Source organism: Pteropus medius, unplaced genomic scaffold, assembly GCF_902729225.1.
Source record: "Pteropus medius unplaced genomic scaffold, Ma_sr-lr_union100, whole genome shotgun sequence".
NCBI classification, from domain to species: domain Eukaryota; kingdom Metazoa; phylum Chordata; class Mammalia; order Chiroptera; family Pteropodidae; genus Pteropus; species Pteropus medius.
The window spans coordinates 2,872,091-2,898,508 of NW_024349799.1; the positions used below are offsets into that span (position 1 = coordinate 2,872,091).

The 26,418-nt window shown below is 37.4% G+C and overlaps 1 protein-coding gene across 1 annotated transcript in view; it reads left to right on the forward strand.

Annotated features, from left to right (window-relative positions):
- ANKFN1 (ankyrin repeat and fibronectin type III domain containing 1) overlaps nucleotides 1-26,418 on the forward strand; it is a 318,100-nt gene that overhangs the window by 233,518 nt on the left and 58,164 nt on the right. The window contains exons 8-10 of the mRNA XM_039885708.1: nucleotides 12,380-12,477; nucleotides 14,838-14,928; nucleotides 20,337-20,444. Coding sequence (XP_039741642.1) covers nucleotides 12,380-12,477; nucleotides 14,838-14,928; nucleotides 20,337-20,444 — 297 coding nt within the window. The remainder of the gene's footprint in view (nucleotides 1-12,379; nucleotides 12,478-14,837; nucleotides 14,929-20,336; nucleotides 20,445-26,418) is intronic.

Genomic DNA, 26,418 nt, shown 5'->3' on the forward strand with positions numbered 1-26,418 from the left:
TTGAGCTAGTTGTTTAAAAGTTTTGAGTCTCAGTTTCCTCATCTGTAAAATGAAGAAAATATTACCTAACCTACAGGGTTGTTATGAGGATAAAGTGAAATATTTTTTAAAAAAAAGCACAGTGTCTCAATAAATATTAACAAGTATTTTCTTAGTGTCCTCTGAAGATAGTACTAAGTGTTAGCTTTCTATAAACCATTATCTGTTTTTATTTAATTCAGGATTTTCTTTTTGCTTTTATCTTTTGTAACATTTTACATATGCCATATTTAAAAAGGTAATCTACAGCCTTTAAAAAAAAACAGAGCAATTTTCTTTAGAAAGCTGCCAACCCCACCCTTTGCCAATAGTTCTTCCCCATGATCTGAAAATGCCTGGCTTAACTTTGAATCAACTAGAAATATCCTTTATTGGGGCACCTAAGGTACTCATAGCCACTGTTCTTTGATTAATATGCTGAATCCATGCCCCCTCCTTACGATGTACTCTCAAATAATGGAGTGTAGATGAGGTGAAAAAGATGCTGTAAACATTATTGATTCTTGGGATCCAGCTGCCAATAAGTGTCCCAAGGAAGAGGAAGGGACTGGCATTATATTCATTCAACAGCTATTTTTGGACTATTACTCCATGAAAGGCATGATGTCGGCCAACTAGGGGGGATGCGAAATAGAGTCAGATATAGTGTCCGCCCTGAAGACCTTACAGGGAAGATAAAATGCTTATTAAACACAGGTCGTCTGTATGCCTACAATGTGCAGATCCTCTCCTAGACCCTGGGAATACAGTGGGAGAAAAAACAGGCATGTTCATGGAGCTCACATTTTCTTGAGTAAACAAGGAAACTAATAAATAAACAAGACAATTTCAGATTATGATAAATGCTAAAAATAAAATAATAGGATAATGCATTAGAGTGAGAGGAAGGATGAACTTGGTAGAAATAACTTGGTAAATTAGAGAAACCAAAAGTGCAGATGAAGCAGAATATGTGGGCTAGTAGGACAAGGGCATGCAAAGAATTAGGCTAGAGCCAGATCACAACTCCTTGCAGACTAGGGTCCTGCAAACTCTTTCTATAAAGGGTCAGACAGTAAATATTTTAGACTTTCTGGGCCATATGGTCTCTATTGCAACTCTTCTGTTCTGCCATTGAGACAAATGTAAAAGAATGAGTGGGGCTGTGTTCTAATTAAGTTTATTTATAGACACTGAAATTTGAATTTCATGTAATTTTCATGTGGTACAGAATATTTTGATTTTTTTCAATGTAGAAACCAATGCACAAAAACAGGCAGTCGGCTGGATTTGGGCTACAGGTCTCAGTTTACCGGGCTCTTTTGCAGACCATGTTTAGGAGTTTGGATTTTATTCCAAGTTCACTTTCAAGGTTTCAATGAAGGAAAGCATTGTGATACTATTTATGCTTTGAAGAGATCATCCTGGCTTCAGTGGCTCGGTGGGGTGATGAACAGAGTCAGAGAGACTAGTTCAGCTCTAAAAATACTGAAGGAGCACCAATGTCAAACAGTGGTAGCTTGGATGAAGGTGACAGTAGTGAAGTTTTTAAAAAATTAGGAGGCCAATTGTAACATATCGTGCAGGTAGAGTTGAAACTATACATGCATGAATCTTTATAATACAAAATAGAGAGTATTATCAAATTATTCTAAGAATCAGAGAGAATAACCTGGAGTTGGAGGAGCCTGAGCCTTTCATTTGAGTAAGTTTTTGACAGGAGGAGATGGTTGAGGCATCAAGCTGGAAAGACGACTTGTCTCTCGAAAGTTTGCATGGTGATAGGGAAAGAACTTTGGTCTAAGACAGACTTGAACTCTCTAAACCTCCTGTCTTCATCTGTAAAAATGGACCATAATATTAAACTGTAAGTTTCTCGAGGCCAGGGACCATGTCACTTGCCTCTCCATATCCCCACAACCTAGCTGATCAATAATCTAACATCAACTCAGTTCATCTACTATATGTGATCGCATATGCTAGCTGTTAAAGGATATATATACACAGTCACTGTCCTTGTAGAGCTTACAGGATTAAAGAAATAATTCACTAGTGGCTAATTATTGTGCTACAAGGGAACAATATTTGTTGCTCCAAGAGATATAACAGGGACATAATGTTCTCCTGGGATCAGAGAAGGCTTATGTGCAGAAGTGACGTTTACATTGATTGCTGAGGGAAAAGGAAGAGATAATTAATGAAATGAAAGTCAGAACAAAGGAAGAACCTTTCTGGCACAATGGACAGTATGGGTGAGAGAGGAAGGAGTCTGACATGTTCAAGGATCTAAAAATCAGAGAGAGAGAGAGAGAACAAGTGAGCATGATGAAACTGAAGTCAGAAGATGGAAAAGGCCCAGATCACCCAGGGCCTTGCAGGCCAGGGTGAGGAGTGAGGATTGAGGGTTTTATCCCAGCCTCTGTAAGAAGTTATAGGTGAGTTTCGGATTCACATAGAGCTGCCTTTAATTCCTAGTTCTACCACTTGTTAAAATTACCACTGCTAAAATTACTGAATGAATGACTTAGCCTATACTGCAGGAATATTGTTGAGGAAAAAAAAACCTGGTCGATTTCCATTAAGCGTTAGTTTTCCTTCCCTGAAGGACAGAGTAAATGCAGGCAGTAGTGAGAAATAACGCTCAGAAATTAAGTTAAATAACCAGCTAAGGAGTCCTTATTTTGTAGATCACAGGGAGCAAAATGGAACTATGAGGATTGTCCCCCACCTATCAATATCCACACGTAAGTTAGACCCACTGATCTGAGCCCCTCCTTCACACTTCTACAAGACAGTGGGGTGGGTATCCAAAAATCAATATGGCATGGGTCCTGTCCTCGAGGAGTTTAATTCATTAGAGTTATAAGGAAGAAAATGGTTATGTTTAAAATGGGTGTAGTAGAATGAAAGAAAAGCCAAATAGTTAGAGTGCCTTTCTCTGAATGAAGGCTTGTCATCTGGCAGGAAAGTTGGAATGTTTTTGCTTTTGCCCCTGTGGCTGGTTATTTTAATTCCATGAGGACCCAACAGGGTTTAAAAAGCTGTGAATTGGCCACATATCTTGGACCTCGTGTGTATAAATCAGACAGCTGAGCCTGTGCTTCCCTGCTTGGTATCCTTTAGAAATGTAAAATAGCTTGCCAGAGCTCTCTCCCTGTGGGCAAGAAGGGCATCAGTCTGCTGGAAACCAAACAGAACAAAAATCTCAGCATCCCAGGAAGCTTTGCCAGGAGACAGCTCTTACCCCATGGAAGAGGTGTCAAATGCTGCTTATTCTTGGAGGAGGAGTTGTAGAGCAGGAGTCTCAGCCTTCAGATTTCTAACTGTCACTTAGTTTGAGTCCATGCCATTGTTCAGCTTTATCCATCGCAGCTCTTAAAAAGCTTATATTTCTTTAATGAACAAAAATTATTCTCTGGACAATTTCTCTTAAAAAGTAGTTCTAAAATAAGTGAAAATCTATCAGGACATCTAACTCAAGGATATGGCAGTGTTTCAAGGAAAAAGGAAAATTAAGACGTCTACCTGAATTAATGACTGAAGTCTCTATTTTCAGTCCACAGTGTCCAAAAAGTACCCATTCATAAAGTCCAGATAATTATGAAATGAAATATAATAATAACATATAATAATAAAGTATAAGAAAGAATATAATAACAAAGTCCAGATAATCCTGTTTAGGCATGGAGTTCCTTCAGGTCATCAAAGTAGTGGACTGCCATACATACAATCAACATTCAGGTTTCTCTTGGTCAGCCCTGAGTCTGCCATCCTTGCTGCAATCAAGTCCACAGACTCCCACCCTGTAGGCTGTGCTATGCCAGATTCTGGGCCAGCCCTGGCTTAGTCGAAAAGAGCTGACTGATGCAGAGAACCTGGGCACTTGTATTACCCAGTGCCTAGGGCTTGGCCACTGGGCAGACCTCCCAGATGGTGAGGGCTTGGTAACTGAACTTCTGCCCGAGATTCCTTCACTGTGCCATTCCTGCCTCCCAAAGGGATTTACACAACTCATTCTTGCATCCTGGTTAACAGGATGTCACCTAAATTATGCCTTAGAAACCTATACTCCTCAGACACTGTACCTACTGGTGAAGATACGCCCACCCCTACAGTCCTTTTTTGGTAGATCACAGGTTGCAAAAAGGAACTATGAGGATTGTCCCCCACCTATCAATGTCCACACATAGGTCAGACTGAGCCCCTCCTCCATACTTCCACGAGAGTGAGGTAGGTGTCCAAAAATCAATATGGCATGGGTCCTGCCCTCGAGGAGTTTAATTCATTAGAGTTATAAGGAGGAAAATGATATGTAATATCATGTTATTATATTAAAGATATTATATTAAAGATAAAGACAGTAAATACTCAAATCGCCAAGCATTTACAAGCATTTCTCTGGTGGTGATATGGTAAATGTTTAACAACTGGCTTTCTGGTTAAACACACACACACACACACACACACACACACACACACCCTTTTATAAATTTTATTGAGAGAAAGGATATGTAGCACACAATTTACAAATAATAAAATATAGCCACTCTTTTTTTGTTAATTCTTTGTAGCTTATTGATTCTCCCAAAATGCTTTTGTTTATTTTTATCAAACTCTTGAATCTGCAGCCAACCTATAGCTGGAAATAACGGATAAGTATAGTTCTCATGTAAATGTTGTTTGATATTTTCATTTGTTTTAAGGAAGTAAAACAAAAATGAAACAACAAAGACTTAAGTTGGAACTTTACTCAGTCATCAATGACATCCTTTGTTGAATCAAATAACAGTTTTCAAGTATTAGAAGAATATTTCTTCAATATTTTTGTGCTACTCACGATACAACAGCTACAGAAACTTTTGACTTTAATCTGCATTATTAATATTTTCTCCATCACTTTCTTAAGTCTAGACCAGTGGTCAGCAAATTTCTCCTGTAAAGGGCCAGATAGTAAATACATTAGGCCTTGTGGGCTATATATAGTCTCTGTCACATATTCTTTGTGCTGTGTGAATGCATGTGTGTCTTTTTTTTTTAATCCTTTAAAAATGTAAAAACCAAAACCATCCTTAGCTCGTGGGCCATACAAAACCAGACCTCAGGCCAGATATGTCTTATGAAACTACAGTTTGCTGATACCTGGTCTAGACAGTCGACGAAATGAAAAATCAAGCCCTAGTTTATAGCATTTGCTGATTTCTATGGTGCAAGTATTCCCACCATGGCCAATTTCAAGCTACCAACATGATATCACTAAACAGATTGGGAAGAGATGCGCAGTAGTACACCACTATATACTATATCCACCACGTAGATATAATAACATCAAGAGCATAATTAATAATAAAATGCAGTAAAAATAGGGAGTGATGAGTTTTGAGTATTTACTGTCTTTATCTTTAATATTATTTATTTAACTTTCAGTTTATACAATTTAATTTTTTTCTTTTCCTGTATTTATTCTCTCTAGTATTTAGTTTCTTAAAATTAGAATTTTAAGTTCCTATTGTTCTCCCAGACTATTCATAGTTTTTTTAGAGTGAAAATTTTTATTTTTTATTACTTAAGAAGTTTAGATATAATAAGATAAAAACATTAATAACATTAGATACCATTTATTAAGCAAAAACTGGTGACAAACACTATATTTATCTAGTCTCCACAATGACCTTGAAAATTTCGTATTACTGTTTAGGTTTTTTTAAATTTTATTTTATTATTAGTTTCAAGTATACAGTAGACTTTTAGACAATTTAATTTTTAATAATGGCTGTGTTAACCACCAGCTTGCAAAATTCTTGAAATTTTAACATTCAACTCTTGCAAGCCACATGAGTCAACTCCAGTACCCCGTTACATTTATCTCATCTACATGTGGATTGGGCCCAATCTCCCTATTTGTGCTGCCTTTAAAAGCCACCCTATCATACCACCTAGTCTCAGATGTGACATAATAAGTAGATTTTATACTCTACTTTGTGACACATCTGACGCTTTTCTCAATTTTTAGTTTAATGTTCTGGGAAAACCAGGTAAATCTACTAAGGTAAGATATCCTATAAATGTAAGAAAAAAGTGACTTCTATATGACCTGGGGCTTGGGGATGACTTACGCCTCCAATAACTCCACTAGTGCAGGTTATTCAGATTTTCTCATCCTCAAACTGTAGACATTACTGAAGGAAGTTTTGTTTGAAGGCATTCCTGGTTAAGAGGCCAGAGTTAAGTACATGAGAAGTGAAGCTCCAAGAATCTCGATGCAGACATTAGCCTAGCAGCAACTGGGCCTCTGAAGATGGGTATTCATTCAAAACCATTTCTCTCTTGGAAAGAGAGAAAGCATTGTTAGTAGTAGTAAGAATCATAAAAATGATAATACCTTTCATTTAGAAAGCCAATGGGATCAAGGAAAAGAATAATTTTATGTAAGAGACATAGGATGAACTATTAAGAGGAAAATAAATAAGCAAATGGATCAGACTGTGGAGATGACTTTTTCTGTGGTTATTTGTATGCTTATGTACTTTTCAAAAAACCTTAATATTTAAACATCCGTCTTTCCTGTCTGAATCTGTGTGTCACTACCATATGGCAAGCAAAACTAAAACAGTACACAATGTGTACAGATAGGCACATATTATTTGTGTGGACAGCAGATCTGACAAGAAATAAATGAATATAGCCTTCCAATTCCAACTTTGCTTTGAATCTTCTAGAACTAGCGGATGTAGGAAGGCTTTACAAATGTCCAAAAAAAAAAAAAAAGCCTTTTTGCCCTTAATTTAAATCATTGTTTTTCTAGGGAAATTTAATTTGGGGGAAAAAAATGTTTTTCTAATTAACTAGAAGACTGTGTGCTATGCAAACAATAAAGATTCTTGTTTGAATGTAATGCATGCCCCTGCTCCTAGGACTACCAAGGGAATTTAAAATAAAAAATGCGAATGGCTCCGACCTCGTATTTTGCCAGAGCTAAACAGAATTCCCAGATCCAGAGTTTTCACGTCAGTTCCCAATTTAAAACCCACAAGTGTTGAGCGGGTTCATGCTTCAGCAAGATACATCTTCTCATCTCTAGAAATGACTATATTTGATCCCTCTCTGGGTTTCTCGGCACGTCCCTCTCTCCCTCTTTCTTCCTCTTGTGCTATGGTTGGCCCAAAAGGTTTGAAACTGCACAATTAGATGGATCAGAGGAAGATTTCATAATGCTCTGGTGCTGGGCTAGGCAGTCTAGCCAAATTCCGTTCATTAGCTAAGGCGCCGGGGTGAGTGTGGCCAGTAAAAATGCTGTTTTGGCTCCATAGAAATGCTGATAGGGAACAGGAAATAAACCTTTATTTTTTTGGTTCCTGAGAGACAGTATGGGTAAGTGAAAAGTCTGGGATGCTGGGAATCTGGAGGCCAAGAGTTAAGCTCCATTTCCACCATTTACTGGGCAGCTCAAGAATCTACTGTTCTCTTTTGACTACATTTTTTTCTATTCTGATACTATTTTCTTATTCTATATGTACCAGCATCAGATTTCTGTCTACCTTAGGTTTTAGCATTCGAAAGTGAAGAATCAAGTATTCAATTCACCCAACATTTACTGAGCCGCCTATACTGGGCTAGGTGCTATGACAGGTGCTTGGGAAACTGGTGTTAATACCACATGGTCCCTGCCCTCAAAGAGCTTACAAACTACAGAGGAGACAGGTGTCTTAAAAAATAAACACAAAGTAATAAAGCAAGTAAAACATATTAAAATTGCTATGGGAAAATTGGCAAAAGAGCTTCCCATGAGAACCCAGGAAAAGCTACAGATAGGAAAGGTCCTTGTACCAGACCTGTCTGAAATAAAAGGAAATTGATCTGGAGACAGAGGACCGTGAACCAAAAGATAAAACAGCATGAGCAATGGATCTGAGGTCAAATGGCGGGTGAAGCTAGAGTGGAGGGTTTGTTTGGGTGGGGCCTGGGCAAGGAGCAAGAGAGTAAATTTTACAGTATGCTCTTCCTGATGTGTGAACAAGATAAAATAACTCTAGGCTTTGAGGCATTAGAGACTTCAGAGAGAACCTGGACAAGAGCAGCTTTGGGTTTTTTTTAATCAATTAAATAGAAATTAGTTGAACCTTGTTGCGATGTTATTTCTTTATGCCTTTACTTTTGTATAGTCTTCGTCTTTCAAAGAGCTGGCCTGAAACTTAAAAGTGTAACCAGCTAAAGCAGGGTTTAACAATCACACAGTCACAACATGAGGCTTGACATTTACCTGTGCTTTAGACTAAGTTCTCTGCTCATGCATCTTAACACTTCTAGTCATTAATTTTCTACTTTTCTCGCTGATTCTGTGACATTTTTCTTCACATTATAGACTTCAGGTGACACAGTCAGACCTTTAGGAGTTCTTTTTCTTATGCTTTCGGCCTTTGGTTCACATAGCTGTCATCAGGAAAATGGTGGTGTTCAGCTAGAATTCTCCTGCCCAAATGACTCTACATTTCTAAAGCTAAGATAAAAACAAAATATTTGATAAAATAACAAAGTGCCACATTTATATTCAAAGTGATTTGATATAAATATAATGAATCACGGTTTGAGCCAGAGCCAAATTTTAAGAAATAGTAACACCTAGGTTTTGTCTGGTAGCTTTCTTGCTAATGTTCAACTGCTATGAGCCATTGCACGATTAAACCCTGCTTCTATTTCCCAGACCTAAGTAGAAACAGTTGCCCTGATCTTTATCTTAAAATTAGAAGTCTTATAGAGTTTTAAACTTCAGCTACATGACTCCAGCCCTATAGGGATTTAGAGCAGGCTTATATGTGATTTTCTCATGGCTTTAATATTAAGTCTTTAAACTACCTACACATAACTTTCCAGAGAGACCATTCTAACTTGACTTCTTAGAATTCCCAGCTGGCTCAGAAAGTGACTCTTGCTCACTCTGTTTCCCTCCCACATTCCTTAAATGGCCAGAAGCTCCTTTTTACATGTCAGAAGAGTCCACCAACCCAGGGAAGCACATAGAGGAAAAAGACTATTGGTTGTCCCAGAATAGATTGTCCATTCCAACATGGAGAATTTTTTCCTTCTATGTGTATCTTCTTTCCCTAGTCCCTTCTCTCTTTGAAATCTAGATGTGTTGTCAGATCTAATTAGACTTAAATGCTTAAAACATTCTATTAAATCCCAAAGCAGGACCACACCTCCTTATAAACCTGCTTCTAAAGATTTTTTTGCCGTTGTTGTTTTTCAAAAAGCCAGTCCCTCTTTCCCATCTGAAACATGCTTTGTAAAACACATTTCAATAGAACATAAATAGCTTTTATTCATAAATAAACTGTTGTTTCTTCAGAAATTTTAGAGTGTATCTTTGAGAAACTTTGCATTAATCACTTGCCAGATGATCTGGTGCCATTCCCACTAATCCCTAGCTCTTCTTTTGAGACATCATCCTGAATTCTTAGCCTGGAATAAGAAGTTCTTGATTCTCAGCCTTGAGTTTAGAGTCCCACCACATCAGTCAATCATGCATGTCTCAATGGCAACCAAGGATATGTTTGTTTCTAGAATTTTGCTATATTCTTTGCTCTTGCTAGATGTCATTGAACATTTGCTACTGATTTTCATTGTTTTGTTTGTGATAACTCCCTCAATGATTGCTTTTTTCCTTTAGCTGGAATTATATGCAACATTATTCTCCGATCTGACTTTCAGAGACTTGACTTCTTCAAGAACTAGTAGCTCATAATAAGTAGAATAAAACATTTTGGAAAAAAATTACATACATGTATATAATATATATATTAAAATATGCATACATACATATGTTTGTGTATATGTGTGTGTGTTAGAATACGTATTTATAAGGAGGTAGAGGGCTGATTTAAATTAACATATAACTTTAATCATTAGACTCATTCAATCCTAATTGGATTTTACAATGTGCCTGAGAGCTTCAAAGGTCAACGGACTAGAGAAGAAGATTCACATGGAAGAAAAATATCTCCAAGTTGGAAAAACTAGCCTATTCTGAATGTGTGTGTATGTGTGTGTGTGTGTGTATTTGTGTAAAAGGTTTAGTAAGCACCTTCTATGCACCAAGCACATAGATCTATGAACTAAAGAGGGGAAAAATGAATGACACTTTTCCTATTCTCAAGTTTCTCACAATCTAACAAGAGAAAGAGACACAAACCATAAAGCATAATATGTGTGTAATAAATCTTGTTTTTATATGAATAAAGGGCTTTGGGAGCATAGAAACAGGTGTGTTTAATTAATTATTCCTGAGGAATTTAGAGTTGGCTTTGCTAAATCTTAAAGGATTGGTAGAGTTTCACCAAGAAAAGGTTAAAAGATGAGCAAAAGACACAGAGGCAGAAAAGTACACACAATAATCAGGTAACAGGGACTTATATTACAAGGACTTTGCTTTGGGAGATGGCAGAAGATGAGGAGAGTAGAGTAAGGTTAAGATCAGATTATGAAGGTCCTTGAATGCCTTGTTAAGATTTCATTTTATTTTGAAAACACTGTGAAGATTTTAAGTGGAGGAATGAAATAATTAAAGCTGCATTTTTAAACTATAATTCAAGCTATCATAAGAGGATTGTATATGAAGATGAGTTGATGAAAAGGAAAATCAGTTAATAGAGTTGATCAGTTGATTTATCAAGCCTATAAAAAGGTCACTTGCAGAGTTGACCTGCTAGAGTAATTTCAGTGTGAGGGGGAGAGGGAAACTTACAGGAGACACTTTAAAAGGAGAACCTACTGAGTTTAGTAATTGACTGAGTATAAATTGTTGGGGAAAAAGAGGAGATTTGGGGTTGGGTGATTGGATATGAGGCAATGCCATGAGCTAAAATTGAGAAAACGAGAGGAGAAAGACATTTTGGCAAAGAGAAGTACTTAGGGGATACTCAAGTGGAATAAAGATTTATAGGAGGAAGTTAGAGCTCCAGAAAGGCTATACCCAAAATTACGGTTTCAAGAGTCATAGTTGGAGACATAAACGTGGATAAGGTCACTACTTGGGTCAAGTATGTGGAGTTTAAAAAAGAGTCATACCCTCAAGGAACATCAAATCAAAGGAAGAAGAAAGGAAGAAACCAAGGAGAGCCTGGAAAGAGGGAGCCAAGAGGTAGAAGAAGCAGAAGAGGGGATGCAACTAAAACCAAGGGAAAAGAAGGGTGCGAAAAGGAAGGGAGGCCAACGTGGCAGGATTTCCTGAGACGAGGCTGTCGAGGATGATCAGAGCACTAGGAATTTTAGAAGTGCAATTTTTAGAGAGTGAGGAGAGCAAAATAGATTCCCAGGAGAAAAATGAAGAAAGGCAGAGAATGCAAGGGCAGCAATTCTAAAGCAGAGGGATTGTGTGATGTCAGGAGAGCAGCAGGATTCAGGGATGGCTTGGTTTAATTTTGAAATATTTAAATGTCATAGAGAATATAATTTAAATTTAAGGCCTATAGCTTATCATCACAAGGTTTAGAAATGTCTTGTCTTCCATGTGACTTAAGCTCCTCATTCAGTTAGGATTGCCTTAAATCCTGCTATGTGTAAACTGTCACTTAAGACTTTTTACCAATGATGCAAAATTTATCTTTCCCGATCATAACTTTTTCAACCAATGGAAAATGTTGCGAAAGGACACGTCTCACAGTAAAATGGGGTGTTAGAATTTGGGTGTTAGATTTAACTGTGATTAAATACCCACTTTGGGGATGTCAGGTGTGGAAGAAGCATTGAAGAGGTCAGCCACAAATCCTAAATCCTTGGGCTGAAGAGAAGTCAGTGAAAAAGGCTGGAAGATGATATCAGGAAGGAGAGCCAGGGAGCAGCACAAGAGACACTAAAGAAACAGAATGATTCCAGAAGGAAAAGATGTCAAATTATACGGAAGAAAATGAAAAGAGGCTTCTTTATTTGAGATGAGAATGTCACTTGGACCTTGAAGTAGCACTTTCAGTGAAATAGGAAGCAGAAACCAGACTTGGGGGATGAATAGAAGGTAATGTCCTAATGAACCCTTAACTTCCTATATGCAGTAAATAATTTATCTTCTATATACAAAGAACTTTTATATATAATATACCTGAGCATGTGAGTGTGTATGGGTATGTGTACAGACACGCACACACATATATATTTAAGGTATTATTAATCACTGTTTAATAATTATTTTCTGTTCCGGTTTTAAAAAATAATTGTGAACTTGGAAATTGACTTGTCATCTCAAGGAGAATGTTAGACGTGTCAGCATAAGCAAAAGAGGGTAAATCTACTATTTTTAAGAGAGATTATATGCTCCTGAAAAGATGACCAAATCAATTAATCTCTCATTCTTTCTCTCCCCGCCCCAACCCAGTGGAATGGAGCATGTCTAAAGACTTTTGTCCTTTGGCTGGAGAAATCATCATGGAAAACCTGCAGACTCTGAGATGCACAATTACAGGGCTCACAACGGTAAATGCCTATTCCTCCCATTAGACTTCTCACTTCCCTGCACCCGATGTTTGTGCTGAGATTTTGGTAGCAAGTGCCTATTCTGGAAGCAACAGCCAACACCCAGTCCTCTGGCAACAACTGCCACTCGTTAAGCATGATATGTCTGGTATCCATAATCTGAACCCCACAAAGGAGTGAGCAGACAGCATGAACCACTTTGTAAGCTGCCATGTTCTACGGAGATCAGAAAAAGACTGGCCTCATGCAAGCCTTGAAAGCTGCTGCTTTCTGGATCACAGTCTAATCTTCAGGGGGATCAAAGGCTCTGAGAGATCCAATTTTGACTCCCTGTCTGATGGTAAAAATAACAGCCCCATCTAACCCTCACCCCCACAGCCTGGTTGAGATCAGTCATCAATCGGAGTCACACAATTTCCTGAGAGAAATCCTTTTCCCTTGATTAAAAAAAAAAAAAAAATCTGTCTAAATCTGCTTTCACAGAAAAGAAACTATATATGGTGGCACTACATTTCTCCGTAACCTGAACCAATTTAAACTGTGAATGAAAAACTGGGACAAACTGTGCTTATTTGTTTAACCAATCTAAACTTAAATGTTAATTATCTATAGAACTATAAACCACATAAACATATGAAATGCAAAATATAAAAACACCTAGCAAATCAGTTCAAACTGAAACAAACCCTACATTTCCTCAATTAAAATGCAACAAAACTAGATCACAAAATCTTTTTTTTAATCAAAAAACTTTTTTAAGTAAACTTAAACACAACCTGGGTTTTTCTGTTTGTTTGTTTGTTTGTTTTTTGGCCCAATTCAAATAATTACCATATTAGGACCTTCATATGTGAGAAGTAGAGGAAGAATTTTGTTGTTGTTTTTCTGAAAGGTTAATCAATTAAAACAGTTTTATGTAAAGTATAATCCTGAAACCCAGCATTAAAAAGCTGCATTAGGTTGCATCTCTTCAAGTTTGAACCAGCTTATTTTAACAGCATTCCTGGTGGTTGGGTCACCACCACAGAATCTTGACTTTTAGTCTAATCACACGTCTACACAAGGGGCCAAAACTGTGGATTACCAAAACAAACAAACCCCTGAATGGGTGGCCCCCGGAGATGCTATCGGCAGAAGACGGATCCCAACCCTATAGCTCACATGATGGAAGAGGGCCAGAAGAGAACCCTAAGGAATTTTCATTGCTTAAAAGAAAAAGCGATATGGTGATAAAAATGGAAAGCTCTCCATAGAGAGTTTCTCTAATATTTGAACTAATTTTTATAGGGATTAAGTTTTTCCACTTAGTTGTCCAATGAGAACAACACAGACACTATCCTAATCACATAAAAGCCTAGAAGTAGATTTACACTTCTACAGAACCTCCATAACCTTGAGGTATGTAGAAACCCATTTTAATGTTAAAAATATTTAACTTTATAATATGGTAAGGCCAATATTATTGAACCTCTAGCAAAGGCTCTACAAAGGTTTATTTTCATCACCATTTTATAATTTTTGCAAGCAATGTTTTATCAAATGCTGGCTTCTAAAACGCCCCTTTGAGTTCACCAGGAAAAAAAAAAAATTCCTCAAAGCAAAAACATAAAACCATATAAAACAATTTAAAAGATTATAAGCAAACAAAAATAACTCTTTAATTCATAACACCAGAAAACATTAAAGAATGCAAGCCATTGTATTAATAATTGTTTTAAAATTTAAATAACATTAAATAATTTTTCAGAAGTTAGAATAGCTGAGTTAAAAATGTATCGCAGCATTATTTATTGCAGCATAAAATATGGAAACAATCTAAATGTCCACCGGTGAGAGATTGGTTAAATAAATGACTGTGTTTGCCCACAGTGAAGCACTATTCAGCCACTAAAAGAACGAAGTAGACATTTAAGGTACTAATGTAGAAAGATGTTTTTTATAGCTGGTTAATTTTATAAAGCAAGTTGATCAGCTAAAAACGGTGATGGTGTTTGCTTCTGGGGAGAGGACAATAAGAAGAAAGAGATGAGGGTGAGAAATTAATCTTTTTGGGAAACCTTACAGAACCGTGATTTTTAATAACTGGTGTATAATTGTTTTGGAGGGGTCAGAAAAAGTACTTATGATATTCCATTTTGGAAAAAAAGAAAGCACAAAGAAACTTAAGAGGGCACCTCAAAAATTTATCGTCATATGTAAACATAACAGTCAAGAAAAGCTAGAAAGGTAAAGTATGGGTGGCAGCGTAATACATTCCCAAGGGACAAATGAGCTAATCAGACACGGGAATCTGCTTCTAGGGTAAAAGTGATTAAATAAAATTCCTGATGCTTCATTCTCTCTATTTTGATACTTTGCAGGGACAACAGTATTTTGTTCAAGTCTCAGCTTATAACATGAAAGGATGGGGACCTGCTCAGACTACGACACCAGCATGTGCCTCTCCTTCTAGTAGGTAGTGGCGGTGAACTCTCTCGAGCCTGGCAACAGGCTCCAGCTCCAACTCCATCCTTGGGATGTCACTGCCATTCCCTCTCCCCACTTCGTGGGACTAACTCATGGTAGCATCTGGGCCACATAATGAATGATTCCTCTGTAGAAATGTTCCCCTGGAAGGCAACTCAGTGGAATGAAAGGAGAGAAAATATGTAACCAACAAGACCAAATTTGATACCCATTATACCTTTCAGTAGCTGCATGGCCTTCAAAAGTTACTTAAAATCTCTGAGTCTCAATTCAACATCTGTAGAATGGGTCCAATCAAATCCTTTCACATGGCTTTCGTGGGGATGTAGTGAAATGACGCAGCGGGACTGGCTGGCCCAGAGTACATGCAGTTCATTTCTAGCTCTCCTATCCGCTTCCTCATCAGGAATCTAGCAAATCTTACTTATATTCTGTCAGAAGAAAAGCTTTCTTGCTAACAGGCACTCTGCTGTACTCTGCCACAAATATAACCCATAATATTTGTAGTGGTGACTGAAAAAACCAGCAAAAGCCTCTTCTAATTATCTGAGATAGTTTATGCCCTGATGTATTTGGTAACTCTCTATTAACCAGATTTAATTAACATATATATATCCATCATATGGCATGTCTGGATATATATATATATCCAGACATGCCATATGATGGATTTTTCTGCATAATAAGCCTGTTGCTCTGGATTGCAATTTTTTTTTTTTACATCTTCACTAATGTGATAGTTAAAAATTATATAGCATGCTTCTTGTGAGAATGCAAACTGCTACATCCTTTCTGGAAGGAACACAATTTGCCATATATAGCAACTGCCATAAGAGTGTTCATTTCTCTTTATCCCATAATTACACATCTAGCAATCTAACCTAAGGAAATAGAGGCAGACAAACAATTATGAACAAATATGTACAGTGCAGCAATATATTGATATAGTGAAATGTGTAGAAAAGACAACAAATATCCAATATTAACTTAAAGATTAAATAAAGTATGATATAGTATCCATACTGTAGAACAAAATGTAACCACTAAAAATGGTGTTTTGAAAAACCATTCATTGTATAGAAGAAATTCTTACAAAATAAGCTTTATGTAAAAAAAAAAATTTTTTTTTACATAACAATTAAACTGTAAGCTTGGCTATAATGAGGCAGGGATGTCTGCATATAATTATCCAAATTTAATAGCAGATATTTAGGTTTTGAGATTATGGGCTCTTCGGTTTCCTTTTTCATATATTTATGTATTTTTCAAGTATTATAACAGCCTTTACCCAGGACCGACCATGAATCAGGTGGTATACTTTGGGCTTTCACATTCAGTGTCTCACTTAATCCTCACAACAGTCATTCATCACTGTTTCTGTTTCATGGATAAGCATCATCATCATTATCATCCACATTACTAGCAACATCAGAACTAACATTTATAAGACTCATTATAAGCTGCATGTTAATCTAAGTATTTTTCATGGATTAACTCATTTAATCTTCATAACAAACCTATTGAGATGATTTTTATTATTAGATCCATTTTACTGACAAGGGAACTATTAACAGATTGGCACATACATAAAAAGAGCCCAACATCACCAAGTCAGCAAGCTCTGACATCAGGTCCAAACCCTCCTCCTCCTCCTCTAATAATTAGGAAATTGGGATTAGGAAAGGATGTTGCCTTGCCAGGGTTACAACTCTGGTATGTGGCTGAGCCAAGATTCAAGCCTAAACTGCCCAAGACCGTGCTCTGGTATCTGGTGCCCTGCTATCAGGCAGATCCAGGCAACCATTCCTACCTCCCACCTCTGGTGCATTCAGATGGCTAAACCAGGTCATATAGAGCCCTAGACCACCGATGCCAGAGATCTCTAAGGCTCCTGAATCCCCTAGCATTTGACAATTTAATTATTCCAGTCTTATTTGGACATCTTTCTTATTGAAGACTTGTCAGAAACACAAATTGGGAATATTGCAAGACTAAGATGCTAAGGGAGCCAATCTCATTCCAGAAAGAAAAAAAAAAAGTATATATTGTTGGAGATGGAGAGATAGAAGGGACAGAAAAAAGCAAAAAAAAAAAATTAATTTAATTTAATTTAATTTAATTTAATTTTTAAAATGCTAGTCTCAGCGGACCTGAAGGTAGGGCACTGGGAAACCCACTCCAAATGCATACCCCACGTAAATTCTGATCCACATATGGATGCATTTACTTATAAACATTAGATGTTCCAGTTCTACAAACTTCATATTCTATTCAGACACTCTTCCTCATAGCTGATTTGAAAAGCTCTCTCCAGAATGACAAGAACAGTTGTCCAAGACTGGGAAGAGTCACTTATTTCTTGATAATTAACATAGCAAATGGCGACACTTTCCAAAACAGCACAATGAATCAGTACAAGTATCTGGCAAAGAACTGAAATGCAAACATGTCGTTATACTTACTGCAGACATGCCATATCACTTGGAAAGAACAATATAAAAACACTCTGGTTCTATTTATAAACAGAGTATGACATTGTGATGTAACAGATCGGTATTCAAATATTTACTAGAAGACAATGTATTCTAACATGACAGAGTAATTGGAAATTGGGTAATATGTTCCAGTAAGCTATAAAACTTTTTAAAAAATATTTTTACAAAAGGCCTTAATGTGTTTTTATAGACTTATGTTATATGGTATGGTACATAATAAGAGAAAAGGACCCAGACAGGCTTGTCTGAGTTACGATCAGGAAAGCGCTGATATCGCCAGTGAATGTAAGCTCTGCATTGTGTTGTAATTGAAGTGTCTCATTACCAGAACAGTGAACTGTATTATGTGGCACAATCTGCTCTTTTCCTACCACACTAAGTTTATTCCTGTCAGGTTCCTGATTTCTTAATATATTTTCAATTTTCTCCCTCATCCCCAAAGTCTCCTATTTTATATAGTCGTCAGAACCTTCCAAACATCTATGAGAAAAACTCATTCTTTCCAAAAACCTTGGCATCATGTCCAGTGTTCACTTGGGCTGCAATTTAGCATTAGCAATTTTCTAATGTATCATAAAGTCATCAGCTCAAGCTGGCCTCTGATGTAATAGGGCTCAAGCTAAAACAGCCAGGTCCATTTCATCTCCCCTTGCATTGATGGCAGTATTAACACTCATTAGAATGAATTAGCATGTTCAGGGCCAGGTAGTAATTCAGCCACCCAGGAGTCTTAAGCAAGTAACGTTGTTCATCTTATCATGAGTACTTCAGATGCATTTATCCAACTAGAAGAACAAACTCATAATGGCCTTTGGGAATCCATGAGAGCAGTGTTTATCTCAGTGAGCCCAGATACCAGGGACATCACAGACAGTCCAAGGGCCACTTGGCATTCGTCTCCTCAAACATTTCCAGATTTCTCAATAAAAGCCCTTTCCTCGTCCATCCTACCTGACGTAATCATGCCTCCAGTCACAATGCCTCACGACATTTAATGAGTGTCTCCTACGTACCCAGACTGGTGCTTTACTTACATTATTTCTTTGAAACTTCAAATAACCTAAAAAAGATTCAAAAGCTCACTTACAAAGAAGAAACCTGAGGCAAAGAGAAATTAAGTCACGGCCCCTGCCCACAAGGACCAGAGTCTACAGAAGGCACCTATGCCAATTCCTGACCTCCGCAGTGGACCACTACTAAGCCACACTGCACAGACTCCAACCAAGCTCTGCCTCTCCTTCCCAAAACAAAGAAACAAACACGCCCACCGTATAAGGAAATGGACATGATATGGAGGGTCATGGGACTAGGTTATAGTCCTGGCTATGCCACTGACAAGCTGAGTACATAGAAATAGGTTTCAGTCTTCGGAGAGGTAAAATGGAGAAGGATACCTGGGGGAGGGTGGGAAGCAGGAAGGATCAGAAAATCTCTGAGGCCTCCTTCTTCCTAGGGAATCCTCTGATAGGGCAAGAAATGATATTTCCATACTTACTACTCAGGGAGTTAACTTTCCATCAATGAATTCCCTTTTTAAGTTATTACTTTGTATAATACCTTCCATGAGCCCTCATAGTCCTCTCATTGAATCCTCGCAAAAATACTGCAAGATAGATACTATGCTCGTTTCTCATAGTGTGGAGTAGAGACCCCGGCAGTGTAAGTAACTTGCTTTACAGACACTGAGCGAGGAATTGGAAGAAGCAGGATTCACACTCGGGTTTATCTGAGTCCAGAACTTGTGTTCTTCCTGTGCTATACTACTTGGCCTTGGATGGACCACTGTGGAAGGCTTTTACCTAACTTTAACTGTATGGCTTCTGCTTAAGTTTCTAAACAAAGGAGATTCCATATTTTAAAATAAATCTGGAAGGAGGGAGGGAATTTGAAACTAATTCAACTAGAATTTAAGCCTCTGATACACTCGTGAACTAACTGGCTTTTCTAGTAAAGAATGGCCAGCATTTTTAGAGAAAGCATTTCAACCAAGAAGTGCCTGAAGTTGTTGCTTTTGAAAGGTTCAGAAAGTAAAACTGGGGGAAAGAAAATAGAGGGAAGAAGGGATGGACTATGAAATGACTGACCGACCTGCTAAAAAAAAAAAAAAAAAAAAAATCCAGAGTTGGAGACAGCAGAATTACAGTCTTGACATTAGTCCCATACGGGTTATTACTCTTGATATCATTATTGCCAAATGGAATGAAAATAGAAGGGGGAGAAAAATCTCCGTGGGTATTGCAATTTAAATTTGCCATGTAAGCTAATACTGTATATTTAGAGACTGAGCAGACAGGGTGGTTGGTGGCTCAGAGTATGTGCAGGAGTTGCTGTGCCAGCTAACCAAAGCAGACATTCATTAGAGCAAAATGTAGATTTCCATTTCTTGGCATCTGACATGGGCTCTTTCCTTGGAAAGAAATGTCAATTTGGCCAAAAGTGTGAAACCTACAATAAAAGCATTGGGACTGTGGATTTCATCTAGTCTGCACATTCCCACCCCTTTCTTTCCTACTGTGGAAATCCAGTTGAGACTTGGGGTCCTGGGTGGAGAGGTGGCAGGGGAACTGATTAGGACACAAGATGCTGAAAAGGAGGGTAAAGAGCTGGGGGAGGGGAAACTGGACTCCCAAGTTCCCCATTTTCTTTTGGCTTTCAGTTACCATTTTCTCTTACCCTAAAACTTCCCAACACAAGAAATCAACCACAATTACTGTTTTGCACAGCACCCCGAACAATGGCAGCTTCCAAACCCTTGGCATTGCCTGCTAGCTGTGCAAGTGCTGGGTGCTTATCCATGGAGTCTGTGGGTAGCATGAGCAAAACTCGGCTCCTGAGGCAAGGCAGGGAAGAGGCCTCCCCTGCTTTAAAATTTCACTGTTTGTTTCTTTTGTTCAATAGACTGGAAAGACTATGACGACAGAGAGCCCAGGCACAAGGGACAGAGTGAAGTTTTGGAAGGTCTGCTGCAGCAGGTCCGAGCCCTTCATCAGCATTACAGTTGCCGGGGTAAGGATAAAAATCTGCGCTGGGCCATCAACTGAGGTCTCGGTGGCGCCGGTAATTTTAGCAGTTTCCTAACTGGGTCATACCTTCTCATTCATCAGGGAGAGAGAGATATTAATATTTGTACATCTGGAATCACTTTACAGTACTATCTTGTTTTAACCCTTCAAAAGAGACTTTTCTCTCCTTCCTCCCCTTCCTCGCTTTCTCTCTCACCCTCTCTCTATATGAACAGTTTGAAAATAAACACAAGAAAAACAGCAGCTGCCATTGGTTCCCTTCCCTTTGAATTATCCCTTCCCAAAACTCCTCAGTGTGCTGGGTCTTTGGGATATTCACCCTAAAACTTTTCCCCTCCAAAGAAAATTCTGTGAGCATCCCTAAGGAAGCTCAACAAATTATAATAGCAACAATAATATTAAACCTTTATGTACATTCACAGTAAAGTTTACATACAATTTCACAAATAATATCTCCTTTTCATCCTCATTTTCACAATTATCACTGAGGCTAAGTGAGTTGACCAAGGTCACAATGCCAAGAAAAGACAGAATCAAGATACCAACCTAGGTTTTGTCTTCAAATCCAGTCTTCTCACCATACCTCATTTTGTCTCCCATCCTTACATTAGGACTGGGCCCTGGACTTTAATCTCACCCTGCATTTTAATCTTCCCCTGTACTACTGCTCGAGAAAAAGTAGAACATACTTTCTCTAGACCTAGGCAACTATGCTCAGAAAATCTGAGAAGCTTTTGAAAGCTTCTCTTTTACTTGGGCTGTTCAAATGGGACAGGGTCAGGTTTCTGATCTGTGTAATGATTCGTGGAACAGGCACTTAGTTTTATTTGGAGAATTAAAGCCTCCATAAAGTTTTCATTTTCCACGCTCCTTCATCCATCCGATCGCCAACTGCATTGCATTCTCTAGATTCAGAGCACTGCTGGACCAGCGAGGTAAGAAATCTATGGTTAAAACTAAGAGATGCTAGCTGAATTTTGACTAGGTGAAAAACATCATACTTAACATTAGCAAAAAGTTGTTCCCAATTACTGTAAACTATGGCAACAAAGTCCTTTAGAAATTTTGGCTATAGCTAGAAAAAAGGACAAGTGTTTGCAAGATAATATGTTCTACTAATGAGTGGCTCATTAGGAGATGTAAATTTTTGCTCTACTTATCTGCATGGAAGAAACTTAAGAAGGAAACCCAAGTGGGATTTCATTCCAAGATATCCAGGAAAACTTTACTCAGACCAGGGCCTTCGACATTCCACACCAACAAAGGTGCACTCGGTTCTGTTATCCAGGGTCCATTTACTAGACCAGGTATCACCTAGAAGAACATTATTTTCTTGCAAATACTTGTCCTCATTTCTAGCTATAGCTTTGTTGTCATACAGTAATTGGGAACAACTTTTTGCTAAAGTAAGTATGATTACCTTCACACCTACTCAAAACTCAGCTACAATCTCTTAGTTTCAACCATAGATTTCTTGCCTCACTGCCTTTGTCCTTTCCTGCCTCTCCTTCATTCCCCTGCCCACTGGTTCCCGTATGGCAGGTAAATATAATAAAGCAATTGGATAGATAATTTTTGAAATTCATAAGCCATATTGTGTTTGGTCTTTATCAGAGGGGTAAGCTAAAACTACTCATGAGAATGAGGGATTTTTTTTTTTTATATTATCTGAGGATTTAGATGCTCTCCCCATTACTATTGGATTACTATCCAATAATCAAGAAATGATTGTCTAGACAGCCCAATTTTTCTATGGTTTCCATTCAACTTTCATCATGTACATGTCACCACCAGGATGCAAAATAACAACAACAACAACAACAACATACACTATTACAAGGAAAGATTTAAGTAAGACATCAGGTAGAACTTCCCAAAAAGGAGGAATATTTTTTATATTGAAATGTGCTCTGGACACATAAACAGTACCCGAAATGTGTTCCAAAGAACAGTAAGTCCTATAGGATGTTCAGTTAAAAAGTCTCTGGTCAAGTAAGTTTAGAAAATGGTGCATTATATATTCCTCCCTTAAAAGAGTAAAATAGACATTAAAATGTTAAAGACTCTAATAAAGAGACATTTTAAATTTGGTTAAGCAAGCCTTTTCCAAATTTATTTGGCCATTGTAAAACATTTTTCAGATAATTAGTGTTCCAAGACACAAACTTTGGGAAATGTTGACTTATAATATGCCAGGATGAAAGAAATGACCTCACAAAAAATGATTCTAAAATAACTTAACATAAATATCTTTAATTCTAAAATAATAAATGATGGATCATTTAGTACTGCATATAAAAACTATAAATCTGTTATTTAAAATACTCAATTGAGATACTACGTGGTTTACTGAAGAGAGAAACCTTTAAAAATTTTATAAATATAAAAAAATAATTTCAAGTCCTAGTTCTACCACTTACTAGTCATGTGTCCTTGAGAAAAGCATTTAACCTGTGAGTCATACCTTGCCTATCAGAAAATATCTATAAAATAGTATTTATCTTTCAGGATTGTTATGAGAATTAAATTAGGTTATGGATTAAACTCAACTGGCATAATATAGGCACTTTGCAAATTCTAGCTTATTTTTCTTCCATTATTCTTTCAGATGAAGAATGGGGTATTCTTCATCCTCAGTACTTTACTGATATGTTCCAGGATCAAAGTGTAATCATTGACTCCATTGTCATGACCTGGAGTACTCAATAAATACACAGCATATTTCAAATGCAGACATAATAATAAAACGTCTCTCTCCTACCAAAGCCCTACATGGGAGTTACCAAAACGCACATTAATTTCTGTATTTTGGCTGCAGCTATCTGCATGTTCAGTACTGGGAAGAAAATTCAGTGGAGATGTTGAGCAGCCTTTATTGTTCGTAAGGTAAATGCCCTGACATTCATAACGAACTGTAAAGAAGCCAATTGTGTTCATCAAAGCAGTAACCAATAGAATTGAATTTCACTAACATCCATTTTTCAACTGGCAAACATTAATTAAAACACTGCCTATTATGTGTCAGGTGCTAGACATACCAGTATGAATAAAATAAACTCCCTATGCTCCAGGCACTTAAAAGCTAAAGACCTACTGCATTCAGAGTCCAGAAAATGAACAATTGATCCAGAGCCCTGAATTAAGCAAAGGCAGAAAAGAAGCCACAGTTTTTAGGATAAATGTGAGTTAAGACTTTGTATCAGTCAAGCTGGGTGATATCATTCTGCACTAATCAAATGTCCCCCAAAATATTTATTTCTCCCATATGCTGTATCTACCACTGGTCAGCTGAGATTGTCTTTCTATGTTGTCATCATCCTTTTTCTAGAAATATTTGCCAGCACCCATGGGAAAAAGAAAAGAAATTCCTGAAGGTCTGTCTCATATGGGGAAGGCTTTATATATAATTTACACTCAAAACTCATTGGGCAAAAATAGTCACAGGGCCCCACCCAACCACAAGGGCTTCAAGAAGTGAAATTCTACCATGTGCCCAAAGTGAAGGAGACATGGAATGTTTAACATTTGCACGGGCTCCTTTCCCAACTGGTAGTAGCATTTCACATTTTTCTCTTTTTATTTTGTAGTCTAATTTGTTTAGCTTAATTTTCATTTTTATTTAAGTTATATGTGATAACAGTCTGAAGCTAGACTACCTGGGGTCAAATCCAGGCTGGACATTTACTAGTTGTATCACCTTAAGCAAGTTGCCTACCCTTTCTATACCTCACTTTGCTCGCCTGTAAAATGCAGATTAGAATTATATATACCTGTCAGCCATTGTTAATGGTTGAATGGTTTAAAATAAGTAAAGCACTTAAAAGAGTTTTATTATTTAAAAAAAGCAATTTCTTCCATTCTCCATTTTCTACCCCGCAAAGGCTCAATTCTCTCAGCCAATTCTTTAGATATTTTCTCCATATCTCTAAATACAATGTTTATATTGCTAATTCTTTAATTTTTTTTGATTATAAGCATTATCTCACTAAGGAAGATAATGATTTTCTTTTTTACCCTATCTACCCTCTTATATGCACATACATTTCCTACCCCCTTATCTTCACAATATATTCATAATTTTAAAGGTCCATATCTGTTACATTATAATGATCATGTAAATTCTATTATTTTTCTTTCCTGGATAACTTTTTGTCTTCCCTACAGTTAATCATCTTTTATTGTATTTTCTTATTTTTCTGTGTGGTTTTAACTAATTAATCCCAAACCTATTCTCCAATCGTATTGATTTTCTCTCAATACAATCAGATACATTAGTATTGTTTCAACTGCATCTTGTTAAAGAAACTTCTCATGGAGCCCTTTGACCTTCAACCTGGGCTGGTTACTGGCTGCTTCCTGTCTGGTGCACAGCTGTCACCCTAGGGTCTCCTTTCACCACCATATTGAAGACTCTTCTTCTCACTCCCCAGTATTAGATTTCTTCTTTTTCATCCCATGTCTTCCTTTTTCTTGGGTTAGTCTCTCATTTTTTTGGTGGAGCCTTTCCTCTAGTAGCTTCTCGAGAGGATACCTGGGAGCTAATTTCTGGACACACTGAATGTCTAAAGATGTATTTACTCTACTTAACACTTATTTAAGGGTTTGGATAAGTATAGAATTCTCCGTTGAAATAGTTCTCCTTCCGACTTTGAAGGCATTTCTTCATTGTCTTCAACCTCTCAGTGCTGAGAAGTCTGATGCCATTCTGATTCCAAAAGTTTTATATGAAACATTTTTTTCTACTACTTTTGAAGGTTTTAAGTTTTCTTTTTAACATCTGTATTCTAAAATTTCACTGTTATGTGCCTTCATGTGGCTCTATTTTTGTTCGCTATGCTACATACTTGACAAGATAGAAATATATACCCTTCAATTACAAAATATTTTCTTAAATTATTTCTTTAATTATTTCTTTCCCTTCTTTACTCTGCTCTAGTACAAAAACTCTTATTCAAACGTTGAACCTCATAGACTAGCCCTTTTCTTTTTTCTTCCCCGCCCCGCTCCTGCTTTCCATCTTCATGTCTTTTTGCTCTACTTATCTGGAAATTTTCCCAACTTTATTTTCTAGGTTTTCTATTGGGTTTTTCAGACTTCGATAATGTATATTTTAATCGTGAGTGCTTGCTTTTGTGCTCTAAATGTTTCTCTTACAGACTGCTATCTTTTTTTACAAGAACACAATGTCTTTTTTTCATCTCTCAGGCTATTATTAATGATAGGTTTTGTTTCATTTTATATTTTCTTTTCTCAGCATAGTCTCTCCTCTAAATTGCCTTTTGTTTGTTTTTGGCTTTTCTTGTTACTTGCTTTTCACAGCAGCCTGGTGATCCTTGGATGTTTGCTCAGATCTAAGAGAAAGGAACTCAATAGCTGTTGGGAAGCTCTGAACACATGGACGGGGCACTTTATTTACAGGCTTCATTGTCAGATGATCTGGCATGGCCTTATCTTTAGGAAAGCAATGAAGCCAATGTCAGAATCTTTAGGTGTATTCTCTTAGTCCAGTCAGAGTTTCCAGAGAAGTGTCTTCCAGAGTCCTGCCTAGAGGGTATAAGTGTTTGAGTACCAGTGTTCCAAGAGCCCAATGAGGAAATATTCTATATGGAAACTTTCATTTAATTAACCTGAGTACATGCCACCTCTTCCCCTTATTTTTAACTGTACCCATGTCTCCTACTCCAGAGATGTTTTTACATTCTCCAGAGGATAAGCCACAAGCTTTCTTCTAGAGTGCGGGAGGGATATTTGTCCACCTCTGCTGAGTAGGGGAGGATACATAGAAGTTTAACTGCTTTTTAAACAGACTTCAATACATCCCCCCAATTTTAGCTCCACATTCACTCCCCACTTTCAACAGTATATGGTGCCCAAGGGGTGAGTCAGGTTACTTCTCAGCTTTCTCCACTGCTGGCTTAGGATTCATCTTCCTCAAGTCTGCTAAATCCATCTGTCCA